Source organism: Trichoplusia ni, chromosome 11 (genome assembly GCF_003590095.1).
Source record: "Trichoplusia ni isolate ovarian cell line Hi5 chromosome 11, tn1, whole genome shotgun sequence".
Taxonomy (NCBI): domain Eukaryota; kingdom Metazoa; phylum Arthropoda; class Insecta; order Lepidoptera; family Noctuidae; genus Trichoplusia; species Trichoplusia ni.
In genome coordinates, this window is record NC_039488.1 from 7,822,070 (window position 1) to 7,845,408 (window position 23,339).

At 37.7% G+C, this 23,339-nt stretch overlaps 1 protein-coding gene across 2 annotated transcripts in view; it reads left to right on the forward strand.

The window, feature by feature from the left end:
* The window catches only part of LOC113498597 (glycogen [starch] synthase), a 29,960-nt gene that overhangs the window by 3,978 nt on the left and 2,643 nt on the right, over positions 1–23,339 (forward strand). For both annotated transcript variants that reach the window (XM_026878672.1, XM_026878671.1), the window contains exons 2-17: positions 4,652–4,796; positions 6,239–6,316; positions 7,229–7,335; positions 8,174–8,365; positions 8,782–8,876; positions 9,424–9,526; positions 9,784–9,892; positions 10,590–10,743; positions 11,473–11,593; positions 12,111–12,277; positions 12,639–12,753; positions 13,665–13,742; positions 14,280–14,454; positions 15,510–15,639; positions 22,225–22,306; positions 22,870–23,002. In XM_026878672.1, the coding sequence (XP_026734473.1) occupies positions 4,658–4,796; positions 6,239–6,316; positions 7,229–7,335; positions 8,174–8,365; positions 8,782–8,876; positions 9,424–9,526; positions 9,784–9,892; positions 10,590–10,743; positions 11,473–11,593; positions 12,111–12,277; positions 12,639–12,753; positions 13,665–13,742; positions 14,280–14,454; positions 15,510–15,639; positions 22,225–22,306; positions 22,870–23,002 (1,978 nt within the window). In that variant the 5' untranslated portion in view covers positions 4,652–4,657. The remainder of the gene's footprint in view (positions 1–4,651; positions 4,797–6,238; positions 6,317–7,228; positions 7,336–8,173; positions 8,366–8,781; positions 8,877–9,423; positions 9,527–9,783; positions 9,893–10,589; positions 10,744–11,472; positions 11,594–12,110; positions 12,278–12,638; positions 12,754–13,664; positions 13,743–14,279; positions 14,455–15,509; positions 15,640–22,224; positions 22,307–22,869; positions 23,003–23,339) is intronic.

Below are 23,339 nucleotides of genomic sequence, written 5' to 3' on the forward strand. Positions count from 1 at the left end.
TTTAGTAGCCTAATTTGACTAAATTACATTGGATTGATTAATTTTTCGTTATAGATGGTTTGCGATACATTTTACAACTTTCCGACAATCGTTTCTCATTTGGACTGACAACACGTTTCGTCTCCTTTTCTCGGTCTTAAATTAAAACCTTTTCTTTCATCATATCTTTATAGAAAGAGAAAAGGTTTTGGTGGTTTTGTATTCAAAGAGTGAAAGTCTAATTCGAAACAATCACAGATAGAACGATCTGGTAAATATTCCATAGCTTGATAAGTCCTGTCGTCAAAACTAATTAATGCGAAACATCCATAGGTAAAATGTCCCATCGACGTTTTCTCAGCGAATAGTCTAAAGGAGAAACGACTGTCGGAGGATGCAGAATCTTCGCGTCGGCAAGACAACAACAGCGTTAGCAGTTTACGGCAACAGTTTGTTAGGCAACTGTCAAATCATCTAACACGGTTTGCATCAGCCTAGTTGAGACAAATGATGACCAAAAAGATAGAACAGCTTTCGGAAGACCAGCTATCACCCACCTACCACGATATCAAAGCTAATAGAAAAAAAATATATAATCAAACCAGTGATTACAAGATTACGTAGTCAAGATAATGATCTTACACGAGCCCACACACACATTCGAACGTCAATACGTACGACATACATGCGCACGCGCACACCTCCGTAATACATAAACATACCTCCGTAATATAGAAACGTCATTAATCAATCAAATGAGTTTAGATCGGTTTTTGTAACTTTTATACTTTTGTTCGTGGATCTTTCTGGAGCCTACCAAAAGTGTCGTGTCAAAAATACCCCATTATCTCAACCCTGGGAAACAATATAGGTATATAATGAATGTACCAAAAATAAATTTTTTTTTTTAAATTTGATCAACGCCATCTGTCAAATATACGTGGTATCATGAACTGTAAATGAAGTATTATTAAGAGACAAATTGAAAACCTCGTTCTTTAAAAAAATGGTTGAAAATGATTTCAAAATTAGTACATTTCTTGGCCGCGGGCGTCACGGTGTCCTTTTCTCTTCTGAGTCGTGAGTCCAACTAGTACTTCACCGATTGTATGGATGGGTAATCATCAAATGAATCTTTCCGCTTTGGGTTGACCATATTGAGTATCAGACTTCTACTGACTAAACCCCACCCATGTTCCTTCCTTTGCCCTTCGTATACCGGGGCCGCGGTAACCCTTTCAGACGAACCCTTTGCCCCGGCAACCCCACAGAGCTTGCTCACAATGCTCACATCTCTCTGAGTCGAGTGGAACATGAACGCACCGAGGACAAAATTTTCTTGTGTTAAAAAAAAAACTTCTCTCGCAGTAACGAATTGAATACTTATTTCGGGTTGACGGCTTTTACGGGTTTCATAAATATACAAATCACGTGCAAGAACGCAACCAGACTCAGAACAAGCATTCATAGATCACACAAATGCTTGTCCTGCGCGGGGATCGAACCCTCGACACGACGCACAGTGGGTTTGTGTTTGTGTGACCTCAACCACTCAGCTATCACTCATTAGATCGTTCCCCTACGTGCTCAGCTGTGTCGGTACTATAATACCTTGGCCGCATAATCTTGAACTTGTATTATATCTGCCCGGAGATAAGATAGTGACTTCTATTAAATAACGATTCGATTCGTAAATAGGTTATTATGAACTCGTACGAGTATGTTTTAAAGATAAGCGCTGTGGAGTTTGTTGCGATGTTTCTTCTCCCCAGATAATGTAGATAAGGAATTGGTGAGAGATGGCAAAAAAGGGGGCTATTATCACCTTTTCTTATATGAAATTGGAATCTTCTTCTCTTTTTTATATGTATAAAATGAGTTGCTGTTCGTTAGTCTCGCTTAAACTCGAGAACAGCTGAACCAATGTGGCTTATTTTAGTCTTGATAAATCTATATAAGATCTTAATATTTTTGAAAGTCCAGGGAACTTAGAAACGGTGATGAAATATGGAAAAGTTGAGAATATTTATTATTGTCTGCATTGTTATCATCGTCTGTTAGGCGGTACGTAGTTCGCCGGGACAGCTAGTTAGAATTAAAACCTCTCTCGCATAAAGGAATTTAATCTTTGTATCGCGGGGGGTTTCACAAACATTCAAGTCACATGCACAAAGACACCCAGACTCAGGACCAGCATTCGTGGAACACAAAAATGTTTGTTTTACGCGGAGAGCGAACCACTCATCTATCTGCTATTTAAATGTAAGGTAATGGTAATTGTGGAAGAGAGATGCCTCTCTCTACCGTGTAGTGCGCTGTCATGCTTCCACAATGATTAAGCTAATAACAAACGAAAGCTCAAATACACATAGCTTCAGTGTATTTTTTTTTCTCTAATTACGGAGAAATGCCCTTAAATACACAGGTGATTGTTACTAAAGCAATCTATTTTAATGACCGTTTTTGAGCATGAAGCAACAAGTTTTGATTACCTTTTTTTGGTTAGACGGGGGAATCCTTATGGACCCCCACTCCCTCGGGGAGGAAGCGGCTAGTGTCAGACTCACTGACTAAACCTGAACCGCCGTGCTACGTCATCCGCATTTTTGTGTCGGTGTATTGCAATGCGTTGTAATCTTTCATACAAGATTTGATCACCTAATAAGAATTTTTCAATAGTTGTGTTCAGTGAAAAAGTAATTTGCTTCAATATAGGTATAAAACAATTTTTCAATTACAACTGTTTTCTATTTAAAATCAGCTGCAAAGCAGGAAGCACAAAAGTTTTTTCTGTCTGCATCATATTTTTCTTTGCAAGAATTACATAAAACTTATGCAATTATTTGCCATATGTTTGGCGGTATTCCAATGTTTGTAGACGGTCTTGGCTGTGACCGAGGTCTTGCGTTGAATAGAGAAATTATAGAAGGTTCACTTTGAACCTATAAAAAGCATTTTCTCTTTCAAGAAAATCTTATACAGAGTATCCTGATAAATACTTCAAAGATGCAACGGTTTACTCATGCGTATTTATCGGGAGTCGGAGCCTGCCGCCGCGTCGGCTATTAAGTAAAGACTCCGGTTGTGTCCGAAACCAGTCGGTCAATCCCGATAAATACGCGGGAGTAAACCGTTGCATCTTTGAAGCATGAAATCATCATGACGGAAAGTACTATCAAAATGAGAAATATCTGTACGCGAAACGTTGCGGGTTCAGTCCCCATATGATACATGGCCTGTGTCTCTCTTCCATAACTGCTATCTTACATTAAAATACCGGATAGCCGAGTGGTATAGTCACACCACGGCAATCCCTGTTGCACTTCTGTCTATTTCTCTATGATGTTGGGGGGCGCGACTTCTCCTGACGTTGTCTACGTCCTACGTCATATAATCAGATGCCAATTCTTTGTTTATCTTCGAACTATCTTCCGGAGTAAACAAGACTTATTAGTATGTAGTATTTATAAACTAATTAGTTTCGAGCGCTCAGTCGAGAAAACAGGACAAAGAGATAGCTGTCTGTGTATGAGAGGTATATGTATAAGAAAACATATTTTTTTAGTCGTCTTACAAAAGCAGCCCAGTTCATGTATCCGACGTAAAATACCCCTAGGCGCGATTATTATTTTTTTATCATCAACTAAGATAATAAGTACGAACAAAAATAAAAGAATAAAAATCTGAAATATACTCTTAAAAATGATAAAAACGCCGCCGCCCGCGCCCCTCACCATTGTTACAAGGCTCGGACCGCGCTCGCAACAGAGCTGTGTTTCTAAAAAACTACGAATTGCATCATAATATTGAATAAAAATTGCATTTTAAATTTATTCAAATCTCATAAATACCTATTTATTTATCATGAACGTGTTCTAGTTATTGGATACATGAACTGGGCTGCTTTTGTAAGACGACTAAAAAATCACGGTGTATATTATTAATAGCAGCAATTTAAGTAAATGTGTAAACTATTGTGGAAACAGATGAATGGGAAGAATATTGCCCTAACGCGAAAATAATATATGTATATTCAATAAGTTTGCTAAAGAATATTTCGGTATTCAGCTGAAAACACTTACACGTTTTAAATGACATTTCCCTCATGTGCTTTACTGCTTTTCTATATTAAACCTTATCTCCTCTACGTAGCACACAAAATCGTGACAGATTTTTTAGAAATAAATTCTTTATACTGAAGCCTTCCATCAACAATACCTTGTATTCATAATTAAACCTTAATTTCTCACACATAGATCACTATATCGCAAAACATCTGCCGATTTTACTTCTACTACTATAACATGCGATCAATATTCAACCGTATTCTCTTATCCATAGATTCCACTGTAGTAGATTACATTATCCAACGAACAGCAACGTTTTCCTAATAAATAAATATGCCAGCTTTCTAATTGTTAGCAAAAAGCTAAGTTACCACTTAAGAAAGATGATTCTAAAATGATCATTGCACTCTTGCCCGCGAAATTGATACTGACCCCACGAGAACATAAAATCGGGATAAAATCTATCCTATGTGTTTATCCAGGTTATAAACTATCTTTCAACCAAATTTCGTCCCAATCCATTCAGTAGTTTTAACGTGAAAGACCAACAAACATCCATACATACTTCGTACATTGAAAATTAAACCTTATCGTCTCCTCCGCAGATCACAATGTCGCGCGACAGATCATCGAAGAGGTTCTACAGGGCCGAATCCACACATGATTTGCTCTCCTACATGGACAAGGGTCAGGCCGCCAGCGATGAAAACAGATGGACCTTCGAGACCGCCTGGGAGGTGGCTAACAAAGGTTTGTGTACTAATATAACCCACAATTAGCCACAACGCCATCTAGTCTCAAACTAAGCAAAGCTTGTATTATGAGTACTAGACAACAGTAACTGATAAACATACGATATACTATTTCGAAATACATTCATAATATTTATGGACAAATTACACCCAAAATCATAAAAAATAATACATTTTTAAATCTATATACCAACGTTTTTAAATGTCACTCCATTTAAATTATATAAAAACCAGTCCAGTCGTTTTTATAGTTGTAAATTGCATTGTCATTGGGTTTGAAGCTACCCTGAAAATTTCAGCCTGCTAGCTTATCGGGAAGTGCCTCAAAATTGAGTTACAAAAATCCAACCGGAACGACAAACAAACATACAAACTAGTTTTAAAAAAGACGCGGGAATAATTGAATATGAAATGCTCATCACACGAACATTTTTTAGGATAGAATCGAACTCACGAACTCTGGTATAGCAGTCAGGGGCACTTACCACTAGACCAACAGGCCAGTTCTATACACACTTAATTTCCAAAACAGTGCTTAAAACATCTTAAACTTGATTTAAAAGCAACAATAGAAAGCTATGTCCTACTTAACATTAACTAAGAAAACATAGACAACAAGAAAAACTAGTATTCGCAAGGACTGAACGGAGTCTGGGCATAGACAATAGATGATCATATTACACTCAGACGCAGGCATCTTAATTGTGCAACGTATAAGTTAAATAACTTAGATAAGATTTATGTTATGAAATGAAAATTATTCTTTATATAGTAGCATTAAGGAAGATGAAAAGCACTTAAGAGGATGAAATGTATGGTGTGTCGGGCTAAATGTCACTTGCTAGTAAAAAGCGTACTGGCAAGTGACGTCATACGAGATTTTAAATCACAGTATCCCCTTAATTACGAGATTGAAAAAGTACGTATCCAATATTTTTTGGATATCTGTATGACGGACTAAACAGATTTTGTTGCCCAAATATCCTCAATACTCAAATAATATCAAAAAATATAATGATTCAGAACCATTATGGACCCTGTCGGGCACAGCAATAACTTAGGAGAGAGGAAGCAGTAACAGCCTTATATTTAATACTATCTGTTGCCCGCGACTTCGTCCACGTGATTAGAATTTTCCCCGTTCTTTCACATTTTCCATTGTATCTTCGCTCCTATTAGTCGCAGCGTGATGTTATGTAGCCTATAGCATCCCTTGATAAATGGTCTATTCAACACAAAAATAAGTTTTCAATTCGAACCAGAAGTTCCTGAGATTAGCGCGTTCAAACAAACAAACAAACCCTTCAGCTTTTATATTAGTATAGATAACACATACCTATCTAAAATTTTATTTTAATCTTTATATGATTAACGAATATGGGCTGATGATGATGATGAATATCCTATTGTAACTATGTTAACTTAGCCTATTTTTTCCAGTTGGAGGCATATACACTGTCATCAGATCAAAGGCCTATGTGTCCACTGAGGAAATGGGAGAAAACTACTGTTTGTTAGGTAAGATATATAATAATACCTACTATGTATCTCTGTTTTTAAAACGACCCCAGCAATATCTTAGTGTCGCAGAGGTGTCAGAAACATTTTCTTTTTATTGAACGACTCCCGCAGTAAGGAGTTTAATCCTTGTCTCGCGGGGGGTTTCACAAATATTCAAGTCACTGCTTGTCCTACGCGGGGATCGGACCCTCGACACGTCGTATTTAGTGGGTTTGGTGTGGCACCACTCGTTTAATCATGCTTTGGATTTTATAAATAAAGGAATGGAAGGTCCAAAGAAAACTGTTGTTTGTTTCAACGTATTTTTACGAGGGTAGGATAAAGAACACCCTGCCGGGGAAGCGGGACTGTCCGAAAGGGTTACCGTGGCCCCGGTACACGAAGGGCAAAGGAAGGAACATGGGTGGGTTTTAGTCAGTAGAAGTCTGACACTCCTTTCCGCTCAACCTAAAGTAGACTTGGACTGAACGGATAGCCGAGTGGTTGAGGTCACCAAGCCAAACCGTGCGCGTCGTCTCGCAGGTTCAATCCCCGCGTAGGACAAGCATTTGTGTGATCCACGAATGCTTGTTCTGAGTCTAGGTGTCTGTGTGCATGTGATTTGTATGTTTGTGAAACCCCCGCGACACAAGGATTAAATTCCTTATTGCGGGAGTCGTTTAAAAAAAAGCGGAAGAGGAATCATTTGATAATTTCACATCCGGAAAGAAGGGAAAACCGTCAAAGTATTTCTATATTCTATATAAAGAACTCGCAAAAGGTTTTGTCGATGCCACCCATGATCAGAAGACTGGTTATTTTAGACACGGATGAAGATATGTATTTTGACGCTCTGTAATGAACTTTTGTTTTTGTATATGTTTAGTCTTACGGTTTTTACAAGGTATTTCAATAAGTTTTCTTACTCAGGCCCCTACAAAGAGCAGTGCGCTCGTACGGAAGTGGAGGAGGCAGACTTTCCTCCAAACTCGCCTCTGACTACCGCTGTCAACGCTATGAGGGCGCAGGGATACAAGGTAATAAACAATTGCCCATTGCATTAAATGAAGAACAATTTCATAATAATTCAATCTCTGAAACCCTAGTTCACATAAATACTTAGACCTTTGTTTAGTCCTAGCTACCGCATTAGGTTAAATTAGTGTGATAATTAAATAAATAAATATACTAATAGAGATGACGACTAAAAAAAAGGTTTCGTTTATAGTTCGTCAGGTAGATAGTAAAGAAATAGTAGACACGTCTATTTAAGAAATAATCTTGATAAAGATAAACTGCTTTAAAGTTTAAGAGAGGGGGTTTGTGACGTAAGGACTTTGCAAAGTTTATACACATAAATGAAATCACACTATATTCACAAACACACTATAGTTCTATTCACAAAAAAATATTATATTATGTTTATATAGGTATATATTTGTAAAGACAAAAAATACATACTATTCATTATTAAACTGCATGATGGACACAAATTGTAGTCATCCTTATTGCAAGCTCGTAGATCACATTTTTCCATGCGAAATTTCTACCAAATCTGCCCAACTGTTTAAGAACTCTTCTTAAGTCTGAAACACAATAAGAAGAAGATTAATAAGATTCCTTCTATATTAATTTCCTCTGGCCGTTTGGGGTCGAAACTTTTGGGCCGTGGGGGCCGAGTGCCAAAACGCTTATTATAGATCTAGCAAAGTGTCTTGTTGAAATTTCCCGTGACCCAAAGGCTAGCTTGAAACGATGCCGATGAATTTTTTGATGCATCATTATTATTATTATTTTTGTCCTTATTTTAAGTGTACATACGTCATATGTAGATCCTTAAAATGAAATAACTGTATTTCCTTTTATTTATTCCAGCTACACACAGGCACTTGGCTAGTTGACGGCAACCCTCAGATCATCCTGTTCGACATTGGTTCCGGCGCGTGGCAGCTGGACAGCTACAAGCAGGAGTTGTGGAGTACCTGTTCCATCGGCATACCGCACCTAGATGTGGAAGCCAACGATGCTGTCATACTGGGGTTCATGGTCGCTCAGCTGATCGCAGAGGTAAATAGACAAAGATACGGATCACATAAGAACGTGGGAATATTTGTAATCCAGGTTTCCTCACGGTATTTTCCTTCACTTCTTGTCAGTGGTCTCTTAGAATAATTAAGAAAATACATAGGTGTACTACCTATGGTACTTTTCTTGTGTTGAGATTCAACCTTTACGCATACAAATACGTGAATGAAGCCGCAACGCATTGAAGGCATACAGTATTATATAACTATACTTTTTTCCCGCGTTTTTATACACTCACTTTTCTGGTTTGTTTGTCGTTCCGGTTAGATTTTTACGACACATTTTGAGGCACTTCCCGATAAGCTAGCAGGCTGAAATTTTCAGGGTATCTTCAAACCCGATTTTTTTTTAAATGTTGGTTTTTAGATGTTTCAAATCTTTTATTTGTTTTGTTTTAGTTCCGCAAAGCAGCTGAGAGCTACAGCGACACACCGCCGCGCGTCGTCGCTCACTTCCACGAATGGCAAGCCGGTATCGGTCTCATCATGTTAAGGTAAGAGTTATTCGACGCCAAAAACAACTGCTAAGCTAAACTGGGATTGGGTGGGTCATGACAGCCGCATGGATATTTTTTTTTCTTTTTTAAATGCAGACATCATCACATACACTGTTCTGAACCCAAAGTAAGTTGCTAAAGCACTTGTGTTATGGAATTCAGATACAACGAATGTACCACAAACACCCAGACACGAGACAATGTAGAAACGTGATTTTTTATATTGACCCGACCGGGGATCGAACCCGGGACCTCAGAGCGACACATTGAAACCCGTGCATACGCCACTCTACCACGGAGGTCGTCAAATTACTAAAAAGTGCCGCATATTATGAGAGCGAGCTGATGGATAGCGCTGCTTTGGTCAAGGTGTTACAGATTGGCCCAGGTTAGATAATCGTGAAAACATTTGGGACCGTTTGCCCAGCAGTGGGACACAGTGGGCAAGTACAAGATAAAAGAAAAAATAGTTCTACCATCTATTACAAGTCAATTCCGCTTTAATATGATTTGCGTCGAATTTTAACAATATGCATGTTTTTAGAACCCGTCACATAGATGTCGCTACCGTCTTCACAACGCACGCAACACTACTTGGAAGATACCTCTGCGCTGGCAACACTGACTTCTACAATAATTTGGATAAGGTATGGAATGAACTTTATGTTTTTAATTTTCAAAACCCGGGTCATATTTTTTTTGTCAGCATCTTTTTTGTCCCGGCAGAAAACCTTATAGACTTCATTTGCCCTGGGGAAGGCGAAAGGTTTTACCGAAGTCTTCTTGGCTAAAATATCAAGAATGCTTAAAAATACCATGTCTAATTTTTTTTTTTGAATCTCTCTCATGTTAAATATAACCCCAATTTGAAAACAATATGTAACACAAATGTGTTTTCTCTCAGTTTTCGGTGGACGAGGAGGCTGGCAAGCGTCAGATCTACCACCGCTACTGCATGGAGCGTGCCGCTGCGCATATGACGCATATATTCACCACTGTGTCCGATATCACAGGTATAATTAACTGTACTAGGCTAGTTTTGGTACTAAAGGTAGGTAAAAAGGGTAAAAAAATCGTACTAATATCTTATTTATTTATTTATTTAAACTTTCATGTACAACTGTGGTACATAAGGCGGTATATCACAAATACGAAACACACACTTGGTACACAGAGAGTCTAGAGCCTGAGAAAGGACACAGGCATTTCTTTTAACTTTTCTTAAAAATTGTTTATTTAATATAATGAAATATGTGCACACTAGCGCGTTGTAAACTGACGTCCATGCGGACGGAGTCGTGGGCAACAGCTAGTTTTATAATAAGTAATGTCCTCCTAGCTTTTTTCTCAACTATGTTGGGGTCAGCTTCCAGTCTAACCAGACGCAGCTGTATTATACCAGTGTTTACAAGGAGCGTCTGCCTATCTGGCCTCCTCAACCCAGTTACCTGGGCAACACGATACCCCTTGGTTAGACTGGATGTCAGATTTTCAAGCTTCTGACTACCTGTAACCACTATCAAAGATGTGTAAATAATATCCAGAACCCGTTACAAGTCTCCAGGACAAACTCACAATGCGTGTGTGTCGCGGGTTCGATCCCAGCATTTGTGTGATCCACGTGTGAGTCCTGAGTCTAGGTGTCCTTGTGACTTGAATTTTGCGAAACCCCCGCGACTTAATGACTCATTTTCTTTTCTTTTTCCTCAGGATATGAAGCTGAGCATCTTCTGAAGCGTAAAGCTGACATCATCACTCCTAACGGCTTGAACGTTAAGAAGTTTTCCGCCCTACACGAGTTTCAGAACTTGCACGCCCTCGCCAAGGATAAGATCAACGAGTTCGCCCGCGGACACTTCTATGGGTAAGACCTTATGTGCATGGACATAGCGTTCAAATTACAGTGGCAGATGGAGCGAAAAGTATAGCCATGTACATTGAAAATTGGACCTAATACGTGGGGGCGTTAGGATTAGTTTCAAAGTGACTTTATTGATTGGGAGAGGATGAATGATGATTGAAGCTGATGAAGATTGAATTGGGGGTTTGGTATTGGAAATTGGATCTTTTGTGTAGAGCTTTAAGGTACACTTTAAAAGAGACTTTACTTAGAAAGGTTCACAGTGAAGTTTTTGGGTAGGCTAAAGGGAAATTTTTATGAGATTATTTTGTTCTTCTCTTTGTTCTGGATAGGAATTTGTCCAATGACTCCTTTCGCTTTGGGTTGAAGGTTCGGAAAGGAGTGTCAGACTTCTCCTGACTAAAACCACCCATGTTCCTTCCTTTGCCCTTCGTGTACCGGGGCCACGGTAACCCTTTCAGACAATCGCGCTGCCCCAGCAAGGACATTTATCCACGTTTTTATACACTCACTTTTCTTGTTTGTTTCTCGTTCCGGTTGGATTTTTGCAACTCAATTTTGATAGGCTGAAATTTTCAAGGTAGCTTCAAACTCGATGACAATGCAATTGGCAACTGTAAAAACGTCTAGACCAATTTTGATAAAATTTAAAAACGTGGGTATTTTTGCCACGTTTTTATACACTCACTTTCTTTTATTAATATATTGCTTTAAATATTTGCTTTCTTCCAGACATTTCAACTTCGATTTGGACAAGACCCTGTACTTCTTTATCGCGGGCCGATATGAGTTCGGTAACAAAGGCGCAGACATCTTTATCGAAGCACTCGCAAGATTAAACCATTATTTAAAGGTAAATACTATTACAGAATACAATAAAATAATGTTAAAGAGTCTAGTTTTTGAACTTAAAGAAAAGCCTCAAAAACATTCTATTCACTTTTTTTCTTTTATCTTTTAAATATAAATGAAGGCGATACTGTGATTTAAAAACTCGTGTGACGTCAATTACCAGTAAGATTTTTACTAGCAAGTGATGTTACTAGCTCCCATTACCATACATTCATTATTTTTAATGATACGAATTCAATACTTTTTGAAAGTCATCAGCTTTAACTTCTATCTGAGGAATAAATATGGCTGTTTGACATATTTTCTATACAAAAGCTGTCAAAACGTCAAACATATTCGTCAGATAAAAGTTATCTGGCGATTGAAAAATCAGCACTTAACATAACAGTATAAATGTGTTTAGTCGGTTATACAGATTTAAAAAAAGGATTGAATACGTATTTTTCATTTTATCAATTATTTTAGTCAAGACCCTTATTATATCTGTTATACTCACACATCTTCTCTGTTTCCCCCAGTCCTCAGGATCGGACATGACTGTCGTAGCCTTCATGATATTCCCCGCGAAAACAAATAACTTCAACGTGGAGAGTCTCCGCGGTCACGCCGTCACCAAGGCCCTGAGGGACACCATCAGCGATATACAGCAGAAGATAGGGAAACGGATGTATGACATCTGTTTGAGGTGAGTTTTTATACTCTCAACTTTCAAACAACGCCATCTAGTATCAAACTAAACAAAGCTTGTATAATGAGTACTTGACATACTTATACAGGGTGTCCCAAAACTCAACGATAATCAGAGACCGAATGAAGCGCCAAGTGATAACAGATCAGAAAAAAAAAAATCCATATCACTCAGTTCAGTGATAATGAATGGTCTATTCAAAACAAAAAAAACTTTTTCAATTTGAACCAGTAGTTCCTAAGATTAGCGCGTTCAAACAAACTCTTCAGCTTTATATATTAGTATTGATTATATGGAGTGATAGATAAACGAAACCCTACCCTATTGTAATTTATCAATATAAATATATTGTTACCAGCGGCCACCTCCCGGACGCATCGGACTTGCTTCTGAAGGACGACACGGTTCGTCTTAAAAGATGTATCTACAGCTTGCAGAGAGATGGTCTCCCGCCAATCACTACGCACAATGTGGTAAGTTATTAATTAACCTGCCAATACCGTATTTAGGGTAAAAAGTTCCATACTCAAAGGTAGAAAGGGTATTTCTTTTCAGAAAATATTGTGGATAATAACTGAAAGCTCAACACACCTTCATCGTGATTCATGAGCCTGTTGATAGACGGACGGACAGACGGACAGGTGGATAGACAGCGGAATCTTAGTAATCGAACTTACCCTTTCGGTTCAGAACCTTAAGAAATATTAGCCATTTTATACCTTCAGATTTACTTGTCAGAACCCGCTTTAGGGTTCCTTACTGAAAAGGTAAAAACGATAAGCTATCTTGAGTAAAAGCGTAAAACTCTCCACACCTTCATCATGGTTCATGAGATACAGCCTGGTGACAGACGCATAGACAAACTTTGTAGTCTTAGTAATAGAGTTCTGTTTTTACCCTTTGCGTAAGCAACCCTTAAAAATTGACATTTGGCATTTTACCGTAATTGACTATAACCATAAAAAAACATCATTCTTTAATATTATAGTTTTTTTAAATGACTCCCCCATTAAAAATTACTCCTTGTAACGCAGGTGATTTCACAAACATTCAAGTCACATACACAAAGACACCCAGACTCAGGACAAGCATTCGTGAATCACACAAATGCTTGTCCTACGGGATCGAACTCGGGGCACGTCGCTCTCACTGGGCTTGGCGTTTAACTATTACTAGCCTGGAATGTCCCACTGCTGGGCAATGGTCCCCCACTCTTCTTCCACTTGTCTTCATGAGCCGCGAGGGACCAGTTCGGTAAGAACGAATCCAGGTCATCCCGCCATCTCCGTGTGGGTCTGCCTCGCTGACGTCGGTTTTGTGTCACGGACCATTCGGTGGTATTTTTTTTTCGTTTAATTACTAAACATATGACTTGTTTATCCAGGTGGATGACTGGAGCGACCCTGTGCTGAACAGCATCAGGAGATGCCAACTCTTCAACACCGTTAATGATAAAGTCAAGGTATAATGCGTACTTTTACTATACTAGCTGTTGCCCGCGACTTCGCTCGCTTGATAGGTAGAAAATAGGAAAAAAATGGTAAAATAATATCCAGGCTTTCATGTTAATGAAATTGGGCTGTCCCCACGTTTTATACACTCACTTTTCTTGTTTGTTTGTCGTTCTGGTTGGATTTTTGTAACTCAATTTTGAGACACTACCCGATAAGCTAGCAGGCTGAAATTTACAGGGTAGCTTCGAACCCGATGACAATGCAGTTTACAATTATAAAAACGGCTGGATAGATTTATATAAAATTTGAATGGAGTGATATTTAAAACGAGAGTTTTTAGATTTTTCAAATCTATTAATTTTGTATCATTTAACTGAGGGTTTTCCTTGCCAGATATTCTCCATAAATATGACTACTAGACATTTTGAAATAACAACTAGAGTCATAATTAATATAAACATTTCAAAAGTGCCTAAAAAAAGACAAAATTCAAATAAAAGCACTTTGATTTTCAACAAAACCTAAAATCAAAATCTCCCTCCCAGGTAATATTCCACCCGGAATTCTTAACATCAACGAACCCACTCTTCGGCCTGGACTACGAGGAGTTTGTCCGGGGCTGTCACCTCGGCGTGTTCCCGTCTTACTACGAGCCCTGGGGCTACACCCCCGCCGAGTGCACCGTTATGGGGATACCAAGTATCACCACCAATCTATCCGGTGAGTACCTTTAAGTGGTATTTTTTTTAACGACTCCTTCTATAAGGAACTTAATCCTTGAGTTGCGGGGGTTTCACAAATATTCAAGTCACATGCACAAAGACACCCAGACTCAGAACGACCATTCGTGGATCACACATATGCTTGTCGTACGCGAGGGTCGAACTGACACGTCGCGCTCAGTGGGTTTGGCGTGGTGACCTCAACCACTCGGCTATCCGTGCAGTCAATTATTTAAACCATTTATTTTTTCGTCACACATAGATACAGTCTAAAGGAAAATTATCAAAAAACGTCACACATTATTATATTACAAGACGAACTTATTAATTTGTGTAACAAGGATCTATCTTAGTATAAGCTGTGATCAGATGGCACCTGACTATTTTTGACTACGAATGGAGTATTTCACAAAAAGAAAAAATATTGCATCTACCATGTTTTTATTTCTTCATCACCCTAAGGTCGACATGCCTAAGGCATTAAGTCCACGTTGTGCATAAAGGATAAATAAATAAATAGATAGCCGAGTGGTTGAGGTCACCAAGCCAAACCCACTGAGCGTGACGTGTCGCGGATTCGATTTAGGATATGCGTTTAGTGATCCACGAATGCTTGTCCTGAGTCTGAGTGTCTTTGTGCATGTGACTTGATTATTTGTGAAACCGCGAAACAAGGGTTATTTCTTATTAAAAAAAAAGAACTGTTTAGTCCCACAGACAGATGTCCAAAAGTATTGATTACTTATTTTTATTTTCATGTCGTAAACATAAAATGAAGGGATACAGTGATTTAGAAATCTCGTGTGACGTCACTTACCAGTAAGCTTTTTACAAGCAAGTGATATTTTTATCCCTACTACCATACAATTCATCATTCAAGTGTTTTTAATCTTCCATATTTTTAATGACATTAAAAAGAAAGTAATTCAGGCATGTCGATGTTTTTCTTTCTATTTACAACTATTACTAATACATTTACATCTAATTTGTTTTTATGTACTTATTTTAATATGTCTTCAAAGTAATTAATTAATTAACTACATTTTTCTCCAGGTTTCGGCTGCTTCATGCAAGACCACATAGCGGATCCCATGTCATACGGTATATACGTAGTGGACAGACGCTATATCTCTCTAGAGGGTTCCGTACAACAATTAGCCCAGTACATGTATGATTTTACCAAGTGAGTATCCAAAATTTTTCTTTTAAGGAGATTTTACCCGCAGTTTTACCAACGTAGTACCCGATCTCGTGGTAATTTTACGAATTTCTCTATAAGGAATATTAGACTTCTTTAAATTTATATTCAAAACTATGACAGCCATCAGGTAGAGTGGTTTACATGAGTTTTTTTTTGTCTTTTAGCAATTTTTCCATAGTTTCTCATCGTTTACACCTTCCCCGGACTGTTACGAATATTTCAAGACTTAGATAAGCCAAATGGGTCGAGATAAAACAACAAACAGCTATTTATTTCCAGATATATAAAATTATCATGTCACGGTGTACGAAATTGATCTCCTCCGAAAAGACTCGATCGATTCTCATGAAATTTTGCGTGCATATTGGTTAGGTCTAATAATCGGACGACATAATCAAAATCAAAATCAAAAGTCATTTATTCAAATTAGGCTACTAAGTAGCACTTTTTGAAGGTCAAATTACATTGACAGCACCCAGTTTTGCCCACCCGTCACCGCTTCCTAAGTGCTTTTGCTGTGAGAGAAGAAACGGCGCAACAAACTCCCCAGCAGCACGCTGTCTTTCCATTTACAATATAATTATTAAAAAATATATCAAAATAAGTGTGTAGGTGCCGTGCCAAATAAACAAAAATTTGAGGTCATGGTACCTAAGCCACTATGAACTTAAACTGTCAACTACTCGGCCAAGGTCAGCAGACCGACCAGCCACCGCAAGCAGCACCCGTTCACGAGTATGACGCAAGGGTCAGCCATCACCTCCCTCGCCATATTTGAGGGAAGGAGGTGACCCGACCCAAGACGCCACCGCAGGCAGTGACGACTAAGGGAGCATGACGTATCTGCTGCCGGCTAATAAAATAAAACTCAAAGAAAGAAATACCCCAAACGTTGATTTACCTGGCACAGCCCCGAACACGGAGGCGGCATAAATTGCTACGTCATTCAATCTTATAATTAATAAAATTATACATGTCAAAATTTCTAATAAAGAACATATACGTTTATGCGTATAATCATACTAAAATAAAACAAAATAGGTAACACAATGTTACATACATAAAGTATGCCTATCAAATAACATAATAATCGTAATAACACGTCATACATTAATCCACACTAAAACCGTCCTGTGTTAATCACGGCGACCAACTATTTTTATCATTCAAGTAATCATTTATTGTATAGTAAGCCTTCTTGCATAGTTTATCTTTAACCGTTGATTTAAACGAGTTGAATGGCAATTCCAATAAACTAGGAGGTAGTTTATTGTAGAGGCGAACACTAAGCCCTACAAATGAGTTGTGTACCCTATGTAAACGGTGCGATGTACCAATTAGCTTATGTTTGTTCCGTGTATTTATACTATGTATATCACTCTTTTTATGGTATAAGTGAAGATTTTGTCGTATCCATAGTATATTATCTAAAATAAATTGGGATGCTACAGTTAAAATGCCTATCTCTTTAAACCGCTCCCTAAGAGAAACTCTAGAGCCTAGCTGATAAATGGATCTGACAGCTCGCTTTTGTAAGACGAATATCGCTTCGATATCAGCCGCCTTACCCCACAGAAGTATGCTATAGGACATAACGCTGTGGAAGTAGCTGAAATAAACAAGACGAGCTGTGACCACGTCAGTAATCTGCCTAACTTTTCTAACTGCGTAAGCGGCAGAGCTGAGTTTATTCGCTAGGTATGCAATATGCGCCGACCACTTTAGTTTTGCATCAACCGTAACACCGAGAAAAACCGTTGATTCTACAGTCTCTAGCACTTCATTATTTATAACAATATTCGGCCCAAGATTCTTAACATTAGGCGTCGCGAATTTAATACATTTGGTTTTCTTGGCATTTAATACTAAATTGTTAGTTGAAAACCAATGTGTGACGCGAGTGAGTGTATTATTTATTTCATTAAAATCATTTCTATTTCTGTTGACTTTAAATATTAAAGAAGTGTCGTCTGCAAACAGCACAACGTCACACATGCCTTTTAAAAAGAATGGTAAGTCATTAATATAAACTAGAAACAAAAATGGGCCGAGTATTGAACCCTGGGGTACCCCTAGTTTCACAGGTAGTCCGGTGGACTTGCTACCATTGACATCTACACATTGGACCCTATCACTCAAATAGGAATTAATTAAATCCAGTGATTTATTTTTGACACCGTAATGTTTGAGTTTGCATAACAGTGTGTCATGCCGGACGCAATCGAACGCCTTTGAGAGGTCACAGAAAACGCCAATAGCATTCTGAGAGCTTTCCCAAGCGTCGTAGATGTGTTTCAGTAAAGCTACACCCGCGTCGGTAGTTGAACGTCCCTTTGTAAAACCGTATTGCTCGCTATGTAAGAGGGTCTTGTGATTAAAATAATGCAGAAGTTGTTTTAAAATCAATTTTTCAAAAATCTTGCTAAACGCAGGTAAAATTGATATCGGTCTAAAATTACCAACGTCACTTCTACTACCTGCCTTAAATAACGGTATGACTTTACTGTGCTTCATCAAGTCCGGAAAGACACCTACGTCTACGCATTTATTAAAGATGACAGCTAAAGAGGGTGCTACAATGTTTATTATATTACTTAGGAGTTTTACAGAAAAGCCCCAAAGATCTTCTGTTTTTTTTTGACTGAGTGATTTGAAAGCATTGTTTATATCTAATGGAGTCACATATTCGAAACTGAAAGTAGAATCACAACTGGGCACGCAATTACGTAATAAGTTTTCTGCATCAAGTGATGATGATTTTAAGGAACTCGTTGTAGTTAATGGTATATCTGCGAAAAAGTTATTAAAAATAGAGGCAATTTTATTAGCTTCAGTGACTAATTCATTGTTGTATAAAATATCGAAGTTGTTGTCGCGTTTCGTAGCCTTACCAGTTTCTTGATTAATAATATTCCACGTGGCTTTTACTTTATTTAAAGAGTTTTTTATTTTTTCGCTGATATACTTAGACTTGGCCGAGTTACAAACCTTCTTAAAAATTTTTGAATAATTTCTAACATAATGTATAAAATCTGTGTCAAATTTATATTTTTTCATGCCATATAACTCATATAACCTGCTTCGACTTTTGTATATGCCAGTAGTGGCCCATTGGTTAAACGAGGCAGCAGAACTGCTCTTGACTTGTCTAGTTTTACACTTAAAAGTTGTTTCGAACTCGCTTTTAACAACATTAAAAACCGATTCATAAGCCTCATTAGGGTTAGTCGAGTCCAAAAGCGATGGCCGTAATTTTGACTTGATGTTGATTTTAAAACGAGAGCAACGATGCGCTGTGTAAGGCCTACTGACTACCTTAATGGTTTTATTAGATAGTAATTGAGAAAAACTAGCAAGTTGGCCACAATGGTCAGAAGTAATATTAGTTAAAAGTAATGTTTTATTTGCTTCACAACTACTAAATATATTATCTATGCAAGTTGCAGAAGAGGCCGTAAACCTAGTTGGTTCGCAAAAAAGGTTATTTAAATTAAACGACTTGAACAAATTCAGCAGTCGGATAGAAATTGGAGCTAATTCTAAAATATTTACATTGAAATCCCCACAAACTATAACTTGCTTATTATTACATTTAACTTTCGCTAATGAATCTTCCATAACAGATTCAAATAAATTAAAATCGCTTGAAGGGGGTCTGTACACACAAATTATAATGTATTGCTCTAGTTCCACACAGGACAGTTCAATAGTGCGCTCGACAGAAAGGTTAACAATATCAGGACGTTCTTTACATTTAATTTCGTTTGAAACAATAATAAGTGACCCTCCGCGAATAGCACTCTTTCTTACAAACGCACTCTGTATGGAATAATGGACGCTATTAAATACCGCCACCTCAAAGTCTCTTAACCAGTGTTCAGTTAAACATAACACCTGAACATCGTGATTTTCAATAAATAAACTTAATTCTAATTCTTTGCCGGAGAGGCCTTGCATATTTTGATGAACAACATTCAATCCATGCAGCCTCCCCGTTGTCCCGCCTTGCTGTTTAAACAGCTAGATGTATATAAATTGTTAGTACAATTACTAACATTATCAAAACCCTTGGGTACATTAGTACCTGAATCTGGTATATTATATGCTAATAATTTAGCAATTCGTCGCTTACATGCACTTGACAAATACATACTGTATTGTGTCAGTTTAAATGACCTAGAAAATTTATTTATATCAAAGTACATAATTGAATTTTTGTTATAACAAGTAATATTATAGATTAATAAGTTTAAATTGTATATATGCATATTCTGCTCATAAGTTAATGAATTAGAGTAGGGCAGAGCACAGAAAATGAATTTACATTTCTTTTTTTCACAAAGTTGTAACATTAGATCAATACAATCAATAATATCTGCTCTACTGACAGCCAGACCATCCCCAAATAATAAAATACCTGTGGAACCTGCATTAAACTCAGACAAAGCAATTTGTCTTGAAACTTTGTAAAAGCTGGCACCGGGTAAACAAGTATTTAATACACTCTGCTGGGAACAGGAACAAATGATACTACCTAATCCTTGACCTAATTTATCTGAAAAGATATGTGTCCTTATAATACTATTATTTTTTTTTATTTTCAAGTTAACCTTTTTTAAAGCTGGTGTAGTGAACACCGGTAAAGGTTCAGCACTCTGAGATTTTACAGAGGCCGTGGGTGGAGAGCAGGAGCAGGCACAACACAGATTATTGGTCAGGGACTCATATCTTTCCGCATTGTACCTGACCAAGTCAACCAACTCACCGGCCTCAACCATGCGTTCACTCAGTTCTTTTTGTGACGCTTCATATTTATGGAATATATCTTGCAGAGTGCATTCCCTAGACTCAAGCTGTTCCTGGAGGATAGCTATATCTTGATCATACATAATCCTACTTTGATCTTGTTGCCTATTTAAGGCCTGTAACTCTGAATTTAAATTTACTAGCTTTTTTCTAAGATAGTTATTATTGTTTCTACTAATATTTAAAGTATGCAGTGATTTCCTGTGTTTTTTTATAATTTTATTTACTTTTATATACTTTTTGAGCTTATTATGACTCTTAAATGTAGGATTTTCAATTAAGGACACATCTTCTGTCAAGTCAATAGTTACTGTGTTTACAGGGTTCTCATTACAAATAAGCATGGAGCCACTATCAACTAACTCCTCAAAAAGACTACAGGTGGTAGCGGACTGTTCCTGAAACTTGGCCAGCTGCATTGAGGCGAGGGACTTATGGGCCACACTCAACTCAAGTTCTAGTTCGGCTATACGTTTCAAGGCTTGCTCATGTGTGTCCATACACCGCTGAAACTCTGCAACCAATTGACGCAGGTTCTGATGTTCTTCAAGGACTTCAGAATGGGATATGTGCAAATCTGATAATTCGTTTTTTAAACTAGTGTTTTTATCTATGATTTTCTTCACTTCTATTTCACTATCGTCCCGTTCCCTCAGCAGCTCGCTGCATAGGTTCTTGGCTGACTCTAGTTCCTTCAACGTAGCCCTTAATTTCTCCTCCGTGGATGCGGCTCTGCGGGTCTGCATGTTTACACGCTAGCCTCTGCAATTCCTGAAAGGTGTTAAGTGTATTGAAGTAGCTAAGATTTAAAGGTGGGCGATACTTAAGGATGTAATAGGAAAAAAAGAAGGATCACTGAGATGAAAAAGTTAGTTAAAAACAGAAAATTAACTAAGTAGTAGCAGTAATTATGATAGTGGGAGTAAAAACAGTGCAATTACACTTAACAATATTATTTAGTATCAAGTGGGTAGATATTTTGCAATTTGTTAAATTTATTTAAGTTAATCTCTTGACTTTAAAGGAGTATTTACATTGGACTAACGCGAAGATTAATAATAAATAAGGAATATGAAGGGATAATTAGTATCTATATGATTATAGTATAAATTATTTTCTTCTTGTTATAAAAGTTTTGTACTTTGACCTTTTGATCAGTATCGATATGAAATTAATAAATAATTATTATTAACGAGACCTTCATGAAATTATATGTCATAAATGTAGCTTAGTTATTTAATTAAAACAGTATACTCATCTGGTTTAAGCGATGATTTCAAATCCGATCCGTTGCGATGACAGCCGGTATACTTTCGTCAATTTTGGCAGTGTTTTGTTTACAAATCATTCACTGACACAATCACACATAAGATGAATACGCAACACATTAATTTAAATGTTATTTACTTAAGATAAACATTAATTATTAAATTAAATTCACAAAAATTACGAGACACGGTTTTTGACACAACCGGTCGTCAGTGTTGCCAGCTCATCATCATCATATATTTTTCATGCACCTTTTTTTATTTTCTGAACCTCCTTTGTATGGCAAAACAACTTTACCGGGAATACTACAGCTAGTATCTATCTGCCAAATCAGCATTCGGCGAATTCAATTATGCTAAGTTAAACGGGCGATTTGTAAGTTAACCATTCAGGCCAATAAAGCATACGAAATATTCATCAAAATTTGTTCAGCCTTTTAGGAGGAGTTCAGTGAGTGATTACGTATTTTATCGTAATTCTTCTTTCATTTAGATTGACGCGGCGACAGCGTATTATTCAGAGAAACAGGACGGAACGACTGTCTGATCTTCTAGATTGGAGGAATCTTGGAATTGTAAGTATTCATCGGCCTAGCCTTTTCCCAACTATGTTATGCTCGGCTTCCAGTCTAACCGGATTCAGCTAAGTACCAGGGTTTCACAAAGAGCGACTGCCTATCTGACCTCCTCAACCCAGTTACCTGGGCAACACGATACTTCATGGTTAGACAGGTTGTCAGACTTTCTAGCTTCTATCCGTAATGACGTTTGTACTTTGATTGCAAAGCAAAAAAGCTATCTAAAACTCTTGCTTTTAAGCGACCTTAAAAAAAGGAAGTTCTCAGCTTGATTTTATGTATGTATGTTTGTCCGCGGTTATCTCGAGTTTGGCTGAAGCAATTTGGATGCGGTTTTCAGAAAAGTATGTTACATTCAGGAGAAAGTTTCAGTGCTTTAACCGACTCAAAAAAGGATGCTCTAAGTTTGTCCTGTAAAAATGCTTGTAGGTATGGATGTATGAACGTTTTTAGTTATTATTAGACAACGACTTATCATTATATGTTAATTTATTTTAAAGATTTTTTTTATACTATCTGGTTACAATGATAGTAATGTATTAATATACTTATCTGTGCAGTACTACCGCCAAGCTCGCGCCGAAGCTCTCAAGATCGTGTACCCTGACTATGTGGACCACATGGACCAAGAGCTTGGGAAGAGGTTCAACTACCCCCGCCCTATCTCCGAGCCGCCCAGCCCTACGCATTCCAGTGAGTAATCCCTACTAATATTATAAATTTGAAAGTAACTCTGTCTGTCTGTTACGGTTTCACGTCTAAACCACTGAACTGATTTTAATGAAATTTGGTACAGAGCTAGAGTTGACCTTGCGAAAGAAAATAAGATAGTTTTTATCCCGGACTTTTGAAGAGTTCTCTTGGAAACGCGATATAACCGACCACGACGCGGGCGAAAAGCTAGCACATAATAATATTAACAATAAGACATTGTTGACGACCTCCGTGGTCGAGTGGCGTACCGGTTTCAAGGTGTCGCTATCTCTGAGGTCCCGGGTTCGATTCCCAGTCGTGTCAATGTAAAAAATCA